The sequence below is a fragment of the Bombina bombina genome, chromosome 1 (assembly GCF_027579735.1).
Source record: "Bombina bombina isolate aBomBom1 chromosome 1, aBomBom1.pri, whole genome shotgun sequence".
Taxonomy (NCBI): domain Eukaryota; kingdom Metazoa; phylum Chordata; class Amphibia; order Anura; family Bombinatoridae; genus Bombina; species Bombina bombina.
The window spans coordinates 594097555-594117389 of record NC_069499.1 but is presented as its reverse complement, the minus strand read 5'-3'; the positions used below and the strand labels follow the sequence as shown (position 1 = coordinate 594117389).

General features: G+C 41.4%; 1 protein-coding gene across 2 annotated transcripts in view; it reads right to left on the bottom strand.

The window, feature by feature from the left end:
- MCM3AP (minichromosome maintenance complex component 3 associated protein) overlaps window positions 1-19835 on the bottom strand; it is a 338223-nt gene that overhangs the window by 136404 nt on the left and 181984 nt on the right. For both annotated transcript variants that reach the window (XM_053698891.1, XM_053698892.1), the window contains exons 17-19: window positions 10977-11129; window positions 10699-10893; window positions 10402-10470 (exon numbers count right to left, since the gene is read on the bottom strand). In XM_053698891.1, the coding sequence (XP_053554866.1) occupies window positions 10402-10470; window positions 10699-10893; window positions 10977-11129 (417 nt within the window). The remainder of the gene's footprint in view (window positions 1-10401; window positions 10471-10698; window positions 10894-10976; window positions 11130-19835) is intronic.

Below are 19835 nucleotides of genomic sequence, written 5' to 3'. Positions count from 1 at the left end.
CACCAGGTCTGCATACCAAGTCCTGCGTGGCCACGCAGGAGCTATCAAGATCACCGAGGCCCTCTCCTGATTGATCCTGGCTACCAGCCTGGGGATGAGAGGAAACGGTGGGAATACATAAGCTAGGTTGAAGGTCCAAGGTGCTACTAGTGCATCTACTAGAGTCGCCTTGGGATCCCTGGATCTGGACCCGTAGCAAGGAACCTTGAAGTTCTGACGAGACGCCATCAGATCCATGTCTGGAATGCCCCATAATTGAGTTATTTGGGCAAAGATTTCCGGATGGAGTTCCCACTCCCCCGGATGGAATGTCTGACGACTCAGAAAATCCGCTTCCCAATTTTCCACTCCTGGGATGTGGATCGCAGACAAGTGGCAGGAGTGATCCTCCGCCCATTGAATTATCTTGGTCACTTCTTTCATCGCCAGGGAACTCCTTGTTCCCCCCTGATGATTGATATATGCAACGGTCGTCATGTTGTCTGATTGAAACCTTATGAATTTGGCCTTTGCTAGTTGAGGCCAAGCTTTGAGAGCATTGAATATCGCTCTCAGTTCCAGAATGTTTATCGGGAGAAGAGATTCTTCCCGAGACCATAGACCCTGAGCTTTCAGGGGTTCCCAGACCGCGCCCCAGCCCACCAGGCTGGCGTCGGTCGTGACAATGACCCACTCTGGTCTGCGGAAGCTCATTCCCTGTGACAGATTGTCCAGGGTCAGCCACCAACGGAGTGAATCTCTGGTCTTTTGATCTACTTGAATCGTCGGAGACAAGTCTGTATAATCCCCATTCCACTGTCTGAGCATGCACAGTTGTAATGGTCTTAGATGAATTCGTGCAAAAGGAACTATGTCCATTGCTGCAACCATCAATCCTATTACTTCCATGCACTGCGCTATGGAAGGACGAAGAACAGAATGAAGTACTTGACAAGAGCTTAGAATTTTTGACTTTCTGACCTCTGTCAGAAAAATCCTCATTTCTAAGGAATCTATTATTGTTCCCAAGAAGGGAACTCTTGTTGACGGGGACAGAGAACTTTTTTCTTTGTTCACCTTCCATCCGTGAGATCTGAGAAAGGCTAGGACAATGTCCGTTTGAGCCGTTGCTTTTGACAGCGACGACGCTTGAATCAGGATGTCGTCCAAGTAAGGTACTACTGCAATGCCCCTTGGTCTTAGAACCGCTAGAAGGGACCCTAGTACCTTTGTGAAAATCCTTGGAGCAGTGGCTAATCCGAATGGAAGTGCCACAAACTGGTAATGCTTGTCCAGAAAAGCGAACCTTAGGAACTGATGATGTTCCTTGTGGATAGGAATATGTAGGTACGCATCCTTTAAATCCACGGTAGTCATAAATTGATTTTCCTGGATAGTAGGTAGGATCGTTCGAATAGTTTCCATTTTGAACGATGGAACCTTGAGAAATTTGTTTAGGATCTTGAGATCCAAAATTGGTCTGAATGTTCCCTCTTTTTTGGGAACTATGAACAGGTTGGAATAAAAACCCATCCCTTGTTCTCTTATTGGAACTGGATGAATCACTCCCATTTTTAACAGGTCTTCTACACAATGTAAGAATGCCTGTCTTTTTATTTGGTTTGAAGATAATTGAGACCTGTGGAACCTTCCCATTGGGGGTAGTTCCTTGAATTCCAGGAGATAACCTTGAGAAACTATTTCTAGCGCCCAAGGATCCTGAACATCTCTTGCCCAAGCCTGAGCAAAGAGAGAAAGTCTGCCCCCTACCAGATCCGGTCCCGGATCGGGGGCCATCCCTTCATGCTGTTTTGGTAGCAGTGGTAGGCTTCTTGGCCTGCTTACCCTTGTTCCAGCCTTGCATTGGTCTCCAGGCTGGTTTGGGTTGTGAAGTATTACCCTCTTGCTTAGAGGATGTAGAATTAGAGGCTGGTCCGTTTCTGCGAAAGGGACGAAAATTAGGCTTATTTTTAGCCTTAAAAGACCTATCCTGTGGGAGGGCGTGGCCCTTTCCCCCAGTGATGTCTGAAATAATCTCTTTCAAATCAGGTCCAAATAATGTTTTACCCTTGAAAGGAATGTTAAGCAATTTTGTCTTGGAAGACACATCCGCTGACCAAGACTTTAGCCAAAGCGCTCTGCGCGCCACGATAGCAAATCCTGAATTTTTCGCCGCTAATCTAGCTAATTGCAAAGCGGCATCTAAAATAAAAGAGTTAGCCAATTTAAGTGCTTGAACTCTGTCCATAACCTCCTCATACGAAGATTCTTTATTGAGCGACTTTTCTAGTTCCTCAAACCAGAAACACGCTGCCGTAGTGACAGGAACAATGCATGAAATTGGTTGTAGAAGGTAACCTTGCTGAACAAAAATCTTTTTAAGCAAACCCTCTAATTTTCTCTGGAATGACCAAATTGTCACAATCATCCAGAGTAGATAATACCTCCTTAAGCAGTGCGCGGAAATGTTCTAATTTAAATTTAAATGTCACAACATCAGGTTCAGCTTGTTGAGAAATCTTTCCTGAATCTGAAATTTCTCCCTCAGACAAAACCTCCCTCATGGCCCCTTCAGATTGGTGTGAGGGTATGACAGAACAATTATCATCAGCGTCCTCTTGCTCTTCAGTGTTTAAAACAGAGCAATCGCGCTTTCTCTGATAAGTAGGCATTTTGGATAAAAACATAATTTATGTAAGAACTTACCTGATAAATTCATTTCTTTCATATTAGCAAGAGTCCATGAGCTAGTGACGTATGGGATATACATTCCCACCAGGAGGGGCAAAGTTTCCCAAACCTTTAAATGCCTATAAATACACCCCTCACCACACCCACAATTCAGTTTAACGAATAGCCAAGAAGTGGGGTGATAAGAAAAAAGTGCAAACGCATATAAAATAAGGAATTGGAATAATTGTGCTTTATACAAAAAAATCATAACCACCACAAAAAAGGGCGGGCCTCATGGACTCTTGCTAATATGAAAGAAATGAATTTATCAGGTAAGTTCTTACATAAATTATGTTTTCTTTCATGTAATTAGCAAGAGTCCATGAGCTAGTGACGTATGGGATAATGACTACCCAAGATGTGGATCTTTCCACACAAGAGTCACTAGAGAGGGAGGGATAAAATAAAGACAGCCAATTCCTGCTGAAAATAATCCACACCCAAAATAAAGTTTAATGAAAAACATAAGCAGAAGATTCAAACTGAAACCGCTGCCTGAAGTACTTTTCTACCAAAAACTGCTTCAGAAGAAGAAAAAACATCAAAATGGTAGAATTTGGTAAAAGTATGCAAAGAGGACCAAGTTGCCGCTTTGCAAATATGATCAACCGAAGCTTCATTCCTAAACGCCCTGGAAGTAGAAACTGACCTAGTAGAATGAGCTGTAATCCTATGAGGCGGAGTTTTACCCGACTCAACATAGGCAAGATGAATTAAAGATTTCAACCAAGATGCCAAAGAAATGGCAGAAGTTTTCTGGCCTTTCTAAAACCGGAAAAGATAACAAATAAACTAGAAATCTTTCGGAAAGACTTAGTAGCTTCAACATAATATTTCAAAGCTCTAATAACATCCAAAGAATGCAACGATTTCTCCTTAGAATTCTTAGGATTAGGACATAATGAAGGAACCACAATGTCTCTACTAATGTTGTTGGAATTCACAACTTAGGTAAAAATTCAAAAGAAGTTCGCAACACCGCCTTATCCTGATGAAAAATCAGAAAAGGAGACTCACAAGAAAGAGCAGATAATTCAGAAACTCTTCTGGCAGAAGAGATGGCCAAAAGGAACAAAACTTTCCAAGAAAGTAATTTAATATCCAATGAATGCATAGGTTCAAATGGAGGAGCTTGAAGAGCCCCCAGAACCAAATTCAAACTCCAAGGAGGAGAAATTGACTTAATGACAGGCTTTATACGAACCAAAGCTTGTACAAAACAATGAATATCAGGAAGAATAGCAATCTTTCTGTGAAAAAGAACAGAAAGAGCAGAGATTTGACCTTTCAAGGAACTTGCGGACAAACCCTTATCTAAACCATCCTGAAGAAACTGTAATATTCTCGGTATTCTAAAAGAATGCCAAGAAAAATGATGAGAAAGACACCAAGAAATATAAGTCTTCCAGACTCTATAATATATCTCTCTGGATACAGATTTACGAGCCTGTAACATAGTATTAATCACAGAGTCAGAGAAACCTCTTTGACCAAGAATCAAGCGTTCAATCTCCATACCTTTAAATTTAAGGATTTCAGATCCTGATGGAAAAAAGGACCTTGAGACAGAAGGTCTGGTCTTAACGGAAGAGTCCACGGTTGGCAAGAGGCCATCCGGACAAGATCCGCATACCAAAACCTGTGAGGCCATGCCGGATCTACCAGCAGAACAAACGAGCATTCCTTCAGAATCTTGGAGATTACTCTTGGAAGAAGAACTAGAGGCGGAAAGATATAGGCAGGATGATACTTCCAAGGAAGTGATAATGCATCCACTGCCTCCGCCTGAGGATCCCGGGATCTGGACAGATACCTGGGAAGTTTCTTGTTTAGATGAGAAGCCATCAGATCTATTTCTGGAAGTTCCCACATTTGAACAATCTGAAGAAATACCTCTGGGTGAAGAGACCATTCGCCCGGATGCAACGTTTGGCGACTGAGATAATCCGCTTTCCAATTGTCCATACCTGGGATATGAACCGCAGAGATTAGACAGGAGCTGGATTCCGCCCAAACCAAAATTCGAGATACTTCTTTCATAGCCAGAGGACTGTGAGTCCCTCCTTGATGATTGATGTATGCCACAGTTGTGACATTGTCTATCTGAAAACAAATAAACAACTCTCTCTTCAGAAGAGGCCAAGACTGAAGAGCTCTGAAAATTGCACGGAGTTCCAAAATATTGATCGGAAATCTCACCTCCTGAGATTCCCAAACCCCTTGTGCCGTCAGATACCCCCACACAGCTCCCCAACCTGTAAGACTTGCATCTGTTGAGATTATAGTCCAGGTCGGAAGAACAAAGAAGGCCCCTGAACTAAACGATGGTGATCTGTCCACCATGTCAGAGAGTGTCGTAAAATCGGTTTAAAGATATTAATTGAGATATCTTTGAGTAATCCCTGCACCATTGGTTCAGCATACAGAGCTGAAGAGGTCGCATGTGAAAATGAGCAAAGGAGATCGCATCTGATGCGGCAGTCCTAAGACCCAACATTTCCATGCATAAGGCTACCAAAGGGAATGATTGTGACTGAAGGTTTTGACAAGCTGATATCAATGTTAAACTTCTCTTGTCTGACAAGGACAGAGTCATAGACACTGAATCTATCTAGAAACCTAAAAAGGTTACCCTTGTCTGAGGAATCAATGAACTGATTGGTAAATTGATCCTCCAACCATGAACTTGAAGAAACAACACAAGTCGATTCGCATGAGATTCTTCGAAAATGAGAAGACTGAGCAAGTACCAAGATATCGTCCAGATAAGGAAATACCAAAACCCTGTTCTCTGATTACAGAAAGAAGGGCACCGAGAACCTTTGAAAAAAATTATTGGAACTGAGGCTAGGCCAAACGGTAGAGCCACAAAACTGGTAATGCTTGTCTAAAAAGAGAATCTCAGACACTAAAAGTGATCTGGATGAATCGGAATATGCAGATACACATCCTGTAAATCTATTGTAGACATATAATGCCCTTGCTAAACAAAAGGCAAGATAGTCCTACAGTAACCATCTTGAATGTTGGTATCCTTACATAACGATTCAATAATGATAGATCCGGAACTGGTCTGAAGGAATTAACCTTCTTTGGTACAATGAAGAGATAAAATAAAACCCCAGCCCCTGTTCCAGAACTGGAACTGGCATAAATACTCCAGCCAACTCAAGATCTGAAACACATTTCAGAAATGCTGAGCCTTTGCTGTGTTAACTGGGACACGGGAAAGAAAAAAATCTCTTAGCAGGAGGCCTTAACTTGAAGCCAATTCTGTACCTTTCTGAAACAATGTTTCTGAAACCAGAGATTAAGAAAGGAATTGATCCAAATTTCTTTGAAGAAAACGTAATCTGCCCCATACCAGCTGAGCTGGAATAAGGGCCGCACCTTCATAGGTACTTAGGAGCTGGCTATAGGTTTCTATAAGGCTTGGATATATTCCAAACTGGAAATAGTTTCCAAACTGATACCGCTCCTGAGGATGAAGGATCAGGCTTTTGTTCCTTGTTGTGAGGAAAGGAACGAAAATGATTATTTACCCTGGAAAGAAAGGGAAAGCAAAGTTGACTTAGAAGACATATCAGCATTCCAAGTTTAATCCATAAAGCTTTTCTAGCTAAAATAGCTAGAGACATATACCTGCCATCAACTCTAATGATATCAAAAGATGGTATCACCAATAAAATTATAAGCATGTTATAGAATAATAATAATGCTATAAAATTATGATCTGTTACTTGTTGCGCTAAAGCTTCTAACCAAAAAGTTGAAGCTGCAGCAACATCCGCTAAAAATATAGCAGGTCTAAGAAGATTACCTGAACATAAGTAAGCTTTTCTTAGAAAGGATTCAATTTTCCTATCTAAAGGATCCTTAAATGAAGTACTATCTGCCGTAGGAATAGTAGTACATTAGCAGGAGTAGAGACAGCCCCATAACCTTAGGGATTTTTGTCCCAAAAAACTCTAATCTGTCAGATGGCACAGGATATAATTTGCTTAAACGTCTAAAAGGAGTAAATAAATTACCCAAATTATTCCATTCCCTGGAAATTACTTCAGAAATAGCATCAGGGAGATAAAACACTTCTGGAATAACTACAGGAGATTTAAAAACCTTATTTAAACGTTTACATTTAGTATCAAGAGGACCAGAATCCTCTATTTCTAATGCAAATAACACTTCTTTAAGTAAAGAACGAATAAATTCCATCTTGAACAAATACAAAGATTTATCAGCATCAACCTCTGAGACAGAAACCTCTGAACCAGAAGAACCATTATCAGTATCAGAATGATGATGTTCATTTAAAAATTCATCTGAAAAAAGAGAAGTTTTAAAAGACTTTTATGTATACTAGAAGGCGAAATAACAGACATAGCCTTCTTAATGGATTTAAAAAATAAAATCTCTTATGTTATCAGGAACACTCTGAAAATTAGATGTTGACGGAACAGCAACAGGTAATGTAACAGTACTAAAGGAAATTTTATCTGCATTAATAAGTTTGTCATGACATGCAATACAAACAACAGCTGGAGAAACAGATACCAAAAGTTTATAGCAGATACACTTAGCTTGGTAGCTCCAGCACTGTGCAGTGATTTTCCTGAAGTATCTTCTGACTCAGTTGCAACATGGAACATCTTGCAATATGTAAAAGAAAAAAAAAAAAAACAACATATAAAGCAAAATTGATCAAATTCCTTAAATGACAGTTTCAGGAATGGGAAAAAAATGCCAGTGAACAAGCTTCTAGCAACCAGAAGCAATAAATAATGAGACTTAAATAATGTGGAGACAAAAATGACGCCCATATTTTTTAGCGCCAAAAAAGACGCCCACATTATTTGGCGCCTAAATGCTTTTGGCGCCAAAAATGACGCCACATCCGGAACGCCGACATTTTTGACGCAAAAAAACGTCAAAAAATGACGCAACTTCCGGCGACACGTATGACGCCGGAAACAGAAAAAAAATTTTGCGCCAAAAAAGTCCGCGCCAAGAATGACGCAATAAAATGAAGCATTTTCTGCCCCCGCGAGCCTAACAGCCCACAGGGAAAAAGTCAAATTTTTTAAGGTAAGAAAAAATGATTGAAACAAATGCATTTATCCCAAATATGAAACTGACTGTCTGAAAAATAAGGAATGTTGAACATTCTGAGTCAAGGCAAATAAATGTTTGAATACATATATTTAGAACTTTATAAATAAAGTGCCCAACCATAGCTTAGAGTGTCACAGAAAATAAGATTTACTTACCCCAGGACACTCATCTACATGTTTGTAGAAAGCCAAACCAGTACTGAAACGAGAATCAGCAGAGGTAATGGTATATATAAGAGTATATCGTCGATCTGAAAAGGGAGGTAAGAGATGAATCTCTACGACCGATAACAGAGAACCTATGAAATAGACCCCGTAGAAGGAGATCACTGCATTCAAATAGGCAATACTCTCCTCACATCCCTCTGACATTCACTGCACGCTGAGAGGAAAACCGGGCTCCAACTTGCTGCGGAGCGCATATCAACGTAGAATCTAGCACAAACTTACTTCACCACCTCCATCGGAGGCAAAGTTTGTAAAACTGAATTGTGGGTGTGGTGAGGGGTGTATTTATAGGCATTTTAAGGTTTGGGAAACTTTGCCCCTCCTGGTGGGAATGTATATCCCATACGTCACTAGCTCATGGACTCTTGCTAATTACATGAAAGAAATATTTGCTATAGAGTTATCCATTACAGCCGTTAATTGTTGCATGGTAATAAGAATTGGCGCACTAGATGTACTAGGGGCCTCCTGTGTGGGCAAAACTGGTGTAGACACAGAAGGGGATGATGTAGTATCATGTTTACTCCCCTCATTTGAGGAATCATCTTGGGCAATATCATTATCTGTGGCATTACTGTCCTTACTTTGTTTGGACACTATGGCACAATTATCACATAAATTTAAATGGGGAGACACCTTGGCTTTCATACATATAGAACATAGCTTATCTGATGGTACAGACATGTTAAACAGGCTTAAACTTGTCAACAAAGCACAAAAAACATTTTAAAATAAAACCGTTACTGTCACTTTAAATTTCAAACTGAAAACACTTTATTACTGAATATGTGGAAAAAGTATGAAGGAATTGTTCAAAATTCACCAGTGTCTTAAAGCATTAAAAGTATTGCACACCAAATTTCAGAGCTTTAACCCTTAAATTAACGGAACCGGAGCCGTTTTTACATTTAACCAAATGATGCCTTCTATAAGCTTTTTCAGTGATTCTTAGCTCCTCACACATGCATCTGCATGCCTTGCTCTCCAAAAATAACTGCGCATTAGTGGCGCGAAAATGAGGCTCTGTCTATAACTAGAAAAGGCCCCCATCTGAAAAAGGTGTCCAACACAGTGCCTGCCGTTTTTCTAAACAATCCCCAAGATTATAATAACCATTAATAGTTAGAATCTGCATAATATGCCTAGTAAAGCAATCGTTTTAGCCCAGAAAAATGTCTACCAGTTTTTTTAAGCCCTTTTGAAGCCCTTTATTCTTTTATTTAACTAAGAAAATGGCTTACCGGTCCCCATAAGGGGAAATGACAGCCTTCCAGCATTACATGGTCTTGTTAGAAATATGGCCAGTCATACCTTAAGCAGAAAAGTCTGCTAACTGTTTCCCCCAACTGAAGTTACTTCATCTCAACAGTCCTGTGTGGAAACAGCAATCGATTTTAGTAACTTCTGCTAAAATCATCTTCCTCTTACAAACAGAAATCTTCATCTTTTTTCTGTTTCAGAGTAAATAGTACATACCAGCACTATTTTAAAATAACAAACACTTGATAGAAGAATAAAAACTACATTTAAACACCAAAAAACTCTTAACCATCTCCGTGGAGATGTTGCCTGTGCAACGGCAAAGAGAATGACTGGGGTGGGCGGAGCCTAGGAGGGATCATGTGACCAGCTTTGCTGGGACTCTTTGCCATTTCCTGTTGGGGAAGAGAATATCCCACAAGTAAGGATGACGCCGTGGACCGGACACACCTATGTTGGAGAAATATACATAGTTTAAACAGCACCATTCTCTTTTCAACTTAAGCACAGACAGGGGATTGCCACCTCCCAATTAGCAAAACAAAAAATAAGGAAGTTCAGCTACTGATCTATTTACATATGGACATGCTATGAACTCTTGCACATACTGAGTAGAAACAGAGGAGAAAATGTGTGCATAGAAAGGCTGTACTCAAATATGATAATGGAATTGAAACGCTTTTTTCTAAATTGAAATCTCCATTTGAATCATGAAAGTCTAATTTTGACTTTCATGCCCTTTTTTAATAGTAATATTAAGGTTACAAAGACAGAACAAGCAGAGAGCACATAAGAAACTGCAGGTGATATACAGGAGAAGGAACACTAACATTGTACAGTAAGAGCAGAGCTAACTAATAAGAGAGTGGTGCAAGTCAAATTGATCTGAGCAGGATAAGCAAGGTAATTACACAGCACTGAATACATTTAGGAGATGGAGTTGTAGTTGTATTGAAAATGGAAGGAAAGAAAAATGATTAGAAAAATAGCATGTGTTATACAGTGAACTGACAGAGGTACACAATAAGTAGCAATGGGCATCAGAATCAGCAGTATTACACTGAAAGTGGGTGAAATTACTGTTACAAACCAGAGTAGCAGCTGGTAGAAATGCTGGACTTTCATCTCATGGAATGTCTGCTCTCTTAGTCTTTGGCACCTGGTAAGAGAACACATGTATGTCAGAGGAGAGGCTGTGTGGGGATCTAACAGGAGTTTCAGACAACTAAGCATCAGGGGAATAAGGACCAAGTTTCTGTACTTAACCAAATAGAAAAAGACAAAGGGGATTAAGCAGTATGAGTAGTGGAACAAATATTTGATGGGCACACAAGAATATCAGGAGTGAAGGACAGCATCTTAGCAACAAGAAATATACTGAACTCACTTGGTAAAGGAGACCCCAAGTTTCCCAGCATGCCCCATGTCGAGGATGCCTTCTGCCATATTTTGCGGAGAACATGCACGAGCACTAGGAATTAAAGCCTTCAGTTTATCATCACATCCCACAGAGCCAGGAGCAGCTGGGAATCCTCTCATCTGACGTCTTAGCTTCTTTCGAGCAGCTAACACCTCTCTCCATCTTGGATAAAAAAAATAAAGCACACTGTATACATACACCACATAAAATACTTGTACACTAAAAGCTTAGTAAGCAAAACCTACCTCTGTAAATATTTACTGCAACACTGCATCTCATGCAGTGATTCTCTGGCCACTTGAAATGTTTCCTCCTGCAGAAATTGATCGACATACTGGTCACTCACGTACTGGGAGCAACGAGCAATGCAAGCATTGTGGGCCAGTTGTATGGCTTGCCTGAATAATAGTGGAAAAACAGTAGTGAATAAAATGATGGGGAAAAAAAGGTAAAGGGGCTAGTGGAGTTGTTATAATAACATAATTTATGTAAGAATTTACCTGATAAATTCATTTCTTTCATATTGGCAAGAGTCCATGAGCTAGTGACGTATGGGATATACATTCCTACCAGGAAGGGCAAAGTTTCCCAAACCTCAAAATGCCTATAAATACACCCCTCACCACACCCACAATTCAGTTTAACGAATAGCCAAGGAATTGGAATAATTGTGCTTTATACAAAAAATCATAACCACCATAAAAAGGGTGGGCCTCATGGACTCTTGCCAATATGAAAGAAAACATAATTTATGCTTACCTGATAAATTCCTTTCTTCTGTTGTGTGATCAGTCCACGGGTCATCATTACTTCTGGGATATAACTCCTCCCCAACAGGAAATGCAAGAGGATTCACCCAGCAGAGCTGCATATAGCTCCTCCCCTCTACGTCACTCCCAGTCATTCGACCAAGAATCAACGAGAAAGGAGAAACCAAGGGTGAAGTGGTGACTGGAGTATAATTTAAAAGATATTTACCTGCCTTAAAACAGGGCGGGCCGTGGACTGATCACACAACAGAAGAAAGGAATTTATCAGGTAAGCATAAATTATGTTTTCTTCTGTTATGTGTGATCAGTCCACGGGTCATCATTACTTCTGGGATACCAATACCAAAGCAAAAGTACACGGATGACGGGAGGGATAGGCAGGCTCATTATACAGAAGGAACCACTGCCTGAAGAACCTTTCTCCCAAAAATAGCCTCCGAAGAAGCAAAAGTGTCAAATTTGTAAAATTTGGAAAAAGTATGAAGCGAAGACCAAGTTGCAGCCTTGCAAATCTGTTCAACAGAGGCCTCATTCTTAAAGGCCCAAGTGGAAGCCACTGCTCTAGTAGAATGAGCTGTAATTCTTTCAGGAGGCTGCTGTCCAGCAGTCTCATAGGCTAAACGAATTATGCTACGAAGCCAGAAGGAGAGAGAGGTAGCCGAAGCCTTATGACCTCTCCTCTGACCAGAGTACACGACAAACAGGGAAGACGTTTGTCGAAAATCCTTAGTTGCCTGCAAGTAGAACTTGAGGGCACGAACTACATCCAGATTGTGTAGAAGACGTTCCTTCTTTGAAGAAGGATTTGGACACAAGGATGGAACAACAATCTCTTGATTGATATTCCTGTTAGTGACTACCTTAGGTAAGAACCCAGGTTTAGTACGCAGAACTACCTTGTCTGAGTGAAAAATCAGATAAGGAGAATCACAATGTAAGGCTGATAACTCAGAGACTCTTCGAGCCGAGGAAATAGCCATTAAAAACAGAACTTTCCAAGATAACAATTTTATATCAATGGAATGAAGGGGTTCAAACGGAACACCCTGTAAAACGTTAAGAACTAAGTTTAAACTCCATGGCGGAGCAACAGTTTTAAACACAGGCTTGATCCTAGCTAAAGCCTGACAAAAGGCCTGGACGTCTGGATTTTCTGACAGACGCCTGTGTAACAAGATGGACAGAGCTGAGATCTGTCCCTTTAATGAGCTAGCCGATAAACCCTTTTCTAAACCTTCTTGTAGAAAGGACAATATCCTAGGAATTCTAACCTTACTCCAGGAGTAACCTTTGGATTCGCACCAGTATAGGTATTTACGCCATATCTTATGGTAAATCCTTCTGGTAACAGGTTTCCTAGCCTGTATCAGGGTATCAATAACCGACTCAGAAAAACCACGTTTTGATAAAATCAAGCGTTCAATTTCCAAGCAGTCAGCTTCAGAGAAGTTAGATTTTGATGTTTGAATGGACCCTGTATCAGAAGGTCCTGTCTTAGAGGTAGAGACCAAGGCGGACAGGATGACATGTCCACTAGATCTGCATACCAAGTCCTGCGTGGCCATGCAGGCGCTATTAAAATCACTGATGCTCTCTCCTGTTTGATTTTGGCAATCAATCGAGGAAGCAGCGGGAAGGGTGGAAACACATAAGCCATTCCGAAGTTCCAAGGTGCTGTCAAGGCATCTATCAGAACCGCTCCCGGATCCCTGGATCTGGACCCGTAGCGAGGAAGTTTGGCGTTCTGGCGAGACGCCATGAGATCTATCTCTGGTTTGCCCCAACGTCGAAGTATTTGGGCAAAGACCTCCGGATGAAGTTCCCACTCCCCCGGATGAAAAGTCTGGCGACTCAAGAAATCCGCCTCCCAGTTCTCCACTCCCGGGATGTGGATTGCTGACAGGTGGCAAGAGTGAGACTCTGCCCAGCGAATTATCTTTGATACTTCCATCATTGCTAGGGAGCTTCTTGTCCCTCCTTGATGGTTGATGTAAGCTACAGTCGTGATGTTGTCCGACTGAAACCTGATGAACCCCCGAGTTTTTAACTGGGGCCAAGCCAGAAGGGCATGGAGAACTGCTCTTAATTCCAGAATGTTTATTGGCAGGAGACTTTCCTCCTGATTCCATTGTCCCTGAGCCTTCAGAGAATTCCAGACAGCGCCCCAACCTAATAGGCTGGCGTCTGTTGTTACAATTGTCCAGTCCGGCCTGCTGAATGGCATCCCCCTGGACAGATGTGGCCGAGAAAGCCACCATAGAAGAGAGTTTCTGGTCTCTTGATCCAGATTCAGAGTAGGGGACAAGTCTGAGTAATCCCCATTCCACTGACTCAGCATGCACAATTGCAGCGGTCTGAGATGTAGACGTGCAAAGGGTACTATGTCCATTGCTGCTACCATTAAGCCGATCACCTCCATGCATTGAGCTACTGACGGGAGTTGAATGGAATGAAGGACACGGCATGCATTTAGAAGCTTTGTTAATCTGTCTTCTGTCAGATAAATCTTCATTTCTACAGAATCTATAAGAGTCCCCAAGAATGGAACTCTTGTGAGAGGAAAAAGAGAACTCTTCTTTTCGTTCACTTTCCATCCATGCGACCTTAGAAATGCCAGAACTAACTCTGTATGAGACTTGGCAGTTTGAAAGCTTGAAGCTTGTATCAGAATGTCGTCTAGGTACGGAGCTACCGAAATTCCTCGCGGTCTTAGTACCGCCAGAAGGGCACCCAGAACCTTTGTGAAGATTCTTGGAGCCGTAGCCAATCCGAATGGAAGAGCTACAAACTGGTAATGCCTGTCTAAGAAGGCAAACCTTAGATACCGGTAATGATCTTTGTGAATCGGTATGTGAAGGTAAGCATCCTTTAAATCCACTGTGGTCATGTACTGACCCTTTTGGATCATGGGTAAGATTGTCCGAATAGTTTCCATTTTGAACGATGGAACTCTTAGGAATTTGTTTAGGATCTTTAAATCCAAGATTGGCCTGAAAGTTCCCTCTTTTTTGGGAACCACAAACAGGTTTGAGTAAAACCCTTGTCCTTGTTCCGACCGCGGAACCGGATGGATCACTCCCATTAATAACAGATCTTGTACACAGCGTAGAAACGCTTCTTTCTTTATCAGGTTTGTTGACAACCTTGACAGATGAAATCTCCCTCTTGGGGGAGAGAATTTGAAGTCTAGAAGGTATCCCTGAGATATGATCTCTAGCGCCCAGGGATCCTGAACATCTCTTGCCCAAGCCTGGGCGAAGAGAGAGAGTCTGCCCCCCACTAGATCCGGTCCCGGATCGGGGGCCCTCGGTTCATGCTGTCTTTGGGGCAGCAGCAGGTTTCCTGGCCTGCTTGCCCTTGTTCCAGGACTGGTTAGGTTTCCAGCCTTGTCTGTAACGAGCAACAGCTCCTTCCTGTTTTGGTGCAGTGGAAGTTGATGCTGCTCCTGCTTTGAAATTCCGAAAGGGACGAAAATTAGACTGTCTAGCCTTAGCTTTGGCTTTGTCTTGAGGCAGGGCGTGGCCCTTACCTCCTGTAATGTCAGCGATAATTTCTTTCAAACCGGGCCCAAATAAAGTTTGCCCCTTGAAAGGTATATTAAGTAATTTGGACTTAGAAGTTACATCAGCTGACCAGGATTTTAGCCACAGCGCCCTACGTGCCTGAATGGCGAATCCTGAGTTCTTAGCCGTAAGTTTGGTTAAATGTACTACGGCCTCCGAAATGAATGAATTAGCTAGTTTAAGGACTCTAAGCCTGTCCGTAATGTCGTCCAGCGTAGCTGAACTAAGGTTCTCTTCCAGAGACTCAATCCAAAATGCTGCCGCAGCCGTAATCGGCGCGATGCATGCAAGGGGTTGCAATATAAAACCTTGTTGAACAAACATTTTCTTAAGGTAACCCTCTAATTTTTTATCCATTGGATCTGAAAAAGCACAGCTATCCTCCACCGGGATAGTGGTACGCTTAGCTAAAGTAGAAACTGCTCCCTCCACCTTAGGGACCGTTTGCCATAAGTCCCGTGTGGTGGCGTCTATTGGAAACATCTTTCTAAATATTGGAGGGGGTGAGAACGGCACACCGGGTCTATCCCACTCCTTAGTAACAATTTCAGTTAGTCTCTTAGGTATAGGAAAAACGTCAGTACTCGCCGGTACCGCAAAGTATTTATCCAACCTACACAATTTTTCTGGTATTGCAACAGTGTTACAATCATTAAGAGCCGCTAAAACCTCCCCTAGTAATACACGGAGGTTCTCCAATTTAAATTTAAAATTTGAAATATCTGAATCCAATCTGTTTGGATCAGAACCATCACCCACAGAATGAAGCTCTCCGTCCTCATGTTCTGCAAGCTGTGACGCAGTATCAGACATGGCCCTAGTATTATCAGCGCACTCTGTTCTCACCCCAGAGTGATCACGCTTGCCTCTTAGTTCTGGTAATTTAGCCAAAACTTCAGTCATAACAGTAGCCATATCTTGTAATGTTATCTGTAATGGCCGCCCAGATGTACTAGGCGCCATAATATCACGCACCTCCCGGGCGGGAGATGCAGGTACTGACACGTGAGGCGAGTTAGTCGGCATAACTCTCCCCTCGCTGTTTGGTGAAATTTGTTCAATTTGTACAGATTGGCTTTTATTTAAAGTAGCATCAATACAGTTAGTACATAAATTTCTATTGGGCTCCACCTTGGCATTGGAACAAATGACACAGATATCTTCCTCTGAATCAGACATGTTTAACACACTAGCAATAAACTTGCAACTTGGTTACAATCTTATTTAACAAAAACGTACTGTGCCTCAAAGAAGCACTAAACGATTAAATGACAGTTGAAATAATGAACTGAAAGACAGTTATAGCATCAATCCTTAAAAACAACACAACTTTTAGCAAAGGTTTGTTCCCATTAGTAAAGTAACAATAATTAAATTTGAAACATAAAAATTACAGAGCAACGTTTTTAATCACAGTCAATATATAAGTCTCACAGCTCTGCTGAGAGAATCTACCTCCCTCCAAAGAAGTTTGAAGACCCAAGTACTAACCAGGCCCGACCCTGCTTAGCTTCCGAGATCAGACGAGATCGGGCGCATTCAGGGTGGTGTGGCCGTAGGCCCCTGAGTTCTGTTAGAGATGAACCGGATCATGCAGGAAATACAAGAGTAACTGACTGGAATTTTTTGATGCGTAGCAAAGAGCGCCAAAAACGGCCCCTCCCCCTCACACACAGCAGTGAGAGAGAAACGAAACTGTCACAATTAAAACAAGCAACTGCCAAGTGGAAAAATAATGCCCAAATATTTATTCACTCAGTACCTCAGAAAATGCAAACGATTCTACATTCCAGCAAAAACGTTTAACATAATAAATACCTATTAAAAGGTTTAATGTACTTTTAACAGAGTAATTCCGGTGAAATACCATCCCCAGAATACTGAAGTGTAGAGTATACATACATGTCATTATAACGGTATGGCAGGATTTTCTCATCAATTCCATTCAGAAAATAAAAACTGCTACATACCTCAATGCAGATTCATCTGCCCGCTGTCCCCTGATCTGAAGCTTTTACCTCCCTCAGATGGCCGAGAAACAGCAATATGATCTTAACTACTCCGGTTAAAATCATAGTAAAAACTCTGGTAGATTCTTCTTCAAACTCTGCCAGAGAGGCAATAACACGCTCCGGTGCTATTGTAAAATAACAAACTTTTGATTGAAGTTATAAAAACTAAGTATAATCACCATAGTCCTCTCACACATCCTATCTAGTTGTTGGGTGCAAGAGAATGACTGGGAGTGACGTAGAGGGGAGGAGCTATATGCAGCTCTGCTGGGTGAATCCTCTTGCATTTCCTGTTGGGGAGGAGTTATATCCCAGAAGTAATGATGACCCGTGGACTGATCACACATAACAGAAGAAATGAATTTATCAGGTAAGTTCTTACATAAATTATGTTTTCTTTCATGTAATTGGCAAGAGTCCATGAGCTAGTGACGTGTGGGATAGCAAATACCCAAGATGTGGAACTCAACGCAAGAGTCACTAGAGAGGGAGGGATAAAAATGAAAACAGCCAATTCCGCTGAAAAAAAGAATCCACAACCCAAATCAAAACGTTTTATTCTTATAATGGAAAAAACTGAAATTATAAGCAGAAGAATCAAACTGAAACAGTTGCCTGAAGAACTTTTCTACCAAAAACTGCTTCTGAAGAAGAGAAAACATCAAAATGGTAGAATTTAGTAAAAGTATGCAAAGAAGACCAAGTTACTGCTTTGCAAATCTGATCAACAGAAGCTTCATTCTTAAAAGCCCAGGAAATAGAAACTGACCTAGTAGACTGAGCCGTAATCCTCTGAGGCAGGGATTTACCCGACTCCACATAAGCATGATGAATCAAAAGTTTTAACCAAGAAGCCAAAGAAATAGCAGAAGCTTTCTGACCGTTCTTAGGACCAGAAAAGATAACAAATAGACAAGAAGTCTTTCTGAAATCTTTAGTAGCTTCAACATAATATTTCAAAGCTCTTACCACATCCAAAGAATGCAAAGATCTTTCCAAAGAATTCTTAGGATTAGGACACAACGAAGGGACAACAATTTCTCTACTAATGTTGTTGGAATTCACAACCTTAGGTAAAAATTTAAATGAAGTCCGCAAAACCGCCTTATCCTGATGAAAAATCAGAAAAGGAGATTCACAAGAAAGAGCAGATAATTCAGAAACTCTTCTAGCAGAAGAGATAGCCAAAAGAAACAATACTTTCCAAGAAAGTAACTTAATATCCAGAGAATGCATAGGCGGAGGAACCTGTAAAGCTCTCAAAACCAAATTAAGACTCCAAGGAGGAGAGATTGACTTAATGACAGGCTTGATACTAACCAAAGCCTGTACAAAACAACAAATGTCAGGAAGAATAGCAATTTTTCTGTGAAACAAAACAGAAAGAGCAGAGATTTGTCCTTTCAAGGAACTTGCGGACAAACCCTTATCCAAACCATCCTGAAGAAACTATTAAAATTCTAGGAATTCTAAAAGAATGCCAAGAGAATTTATGAGAAGAACACCATGAAATGTAAGTCTTCCAAACTCGGTAATAAATCTTTCTAGACACAGATTTACGAGCCTGCAACTTAGTATTGATCACTGAGTCAGAGAAACCTCTATGACTAAGCACTAAGCGTTCAATCTCCATACCTTCAAATTTAATGATTTGAGATCCTGATGGAAAAACGGATCTCGACATAGGTGGTCTGACCTTAACGGAAGTGGCCAAGGTTGGCAACTGGACATCCGAACAAGATCCGCATACCAAAACCTGTGTGGCCATGCTGGAGCCACCAGCAGAACAAACGAACGTTCCATTATGACTTTGGAAATCACTCTTGGAAGAAGAACTAGAGGCGGAAAGATATAAGCAGGTTGATAATTCCAAGGAAGTGTTAACGCATCCACTGCTTCCGCCTGAGGATCCCTGGATCTGAACAGATACCTGGGAAGTTTCCTGTTTAGATGAGAAGCCATCAGATCTATTTCTGGAAGCCCCCACATCTGAACAATCTGAAAAAACACCTCTGGGATGTAAAGTCTGACGACTGAGATAATCCACTTCCCAATTGTCTATACCTGGGATATGAACCGCAGAGATTAGACAGGAGCTGGATTCCGCCCATGCAAGTATCCGAGATACTTCTTTCATAGCCTGAGGACTGTGAGTCCCACCTTGAGGATTGACATATGCCACGGTTGTGACATTGTCTGTCTGAAAACAAATAAACGATTCTCTCTTCAGAAGAGGCCAGAACTGAAGAGCTCTGAAAATCGCACGGAGTTCCAAAATATTGATTGGTAATCTCGCCTCTTGAGATTTCCAAAGCCCCTGCGCTGTCAGAGATCCCCAGACAGCTCCCCAACCTGAAAGACTCGCATATGTTGAAATCACAGTCCAGGTTGGACGAACAAAAGAGGCCCCTTGAACTAAACGGTGGTAATTTAACCACCAAGTCAGAGATAGTCAAGTATTGGGATTTAAGGATATCAATTGTGATATCTTTGTATAACCCCGGAACCAAAGGTTCAGCATACAAAGCTGAAGAGGTCTCATGTGAAAACAAGCAAAGGGGATCGCGTCCGATGCTGCAGTCATGAGACCTAAAACTTCCATGCACATAGCTACTGAAGGGAATGACCGAGACTGAAGGTTCCAACAAGCTGAAACCAATTTCAGACGTCTTTTGTCTGTTAGAGACAAAGTCATGGATACTGAATCTATTTGGAATCCAAAAAAGGTTACCCTTGTCTGAGGAATCAAGGAACTTTTT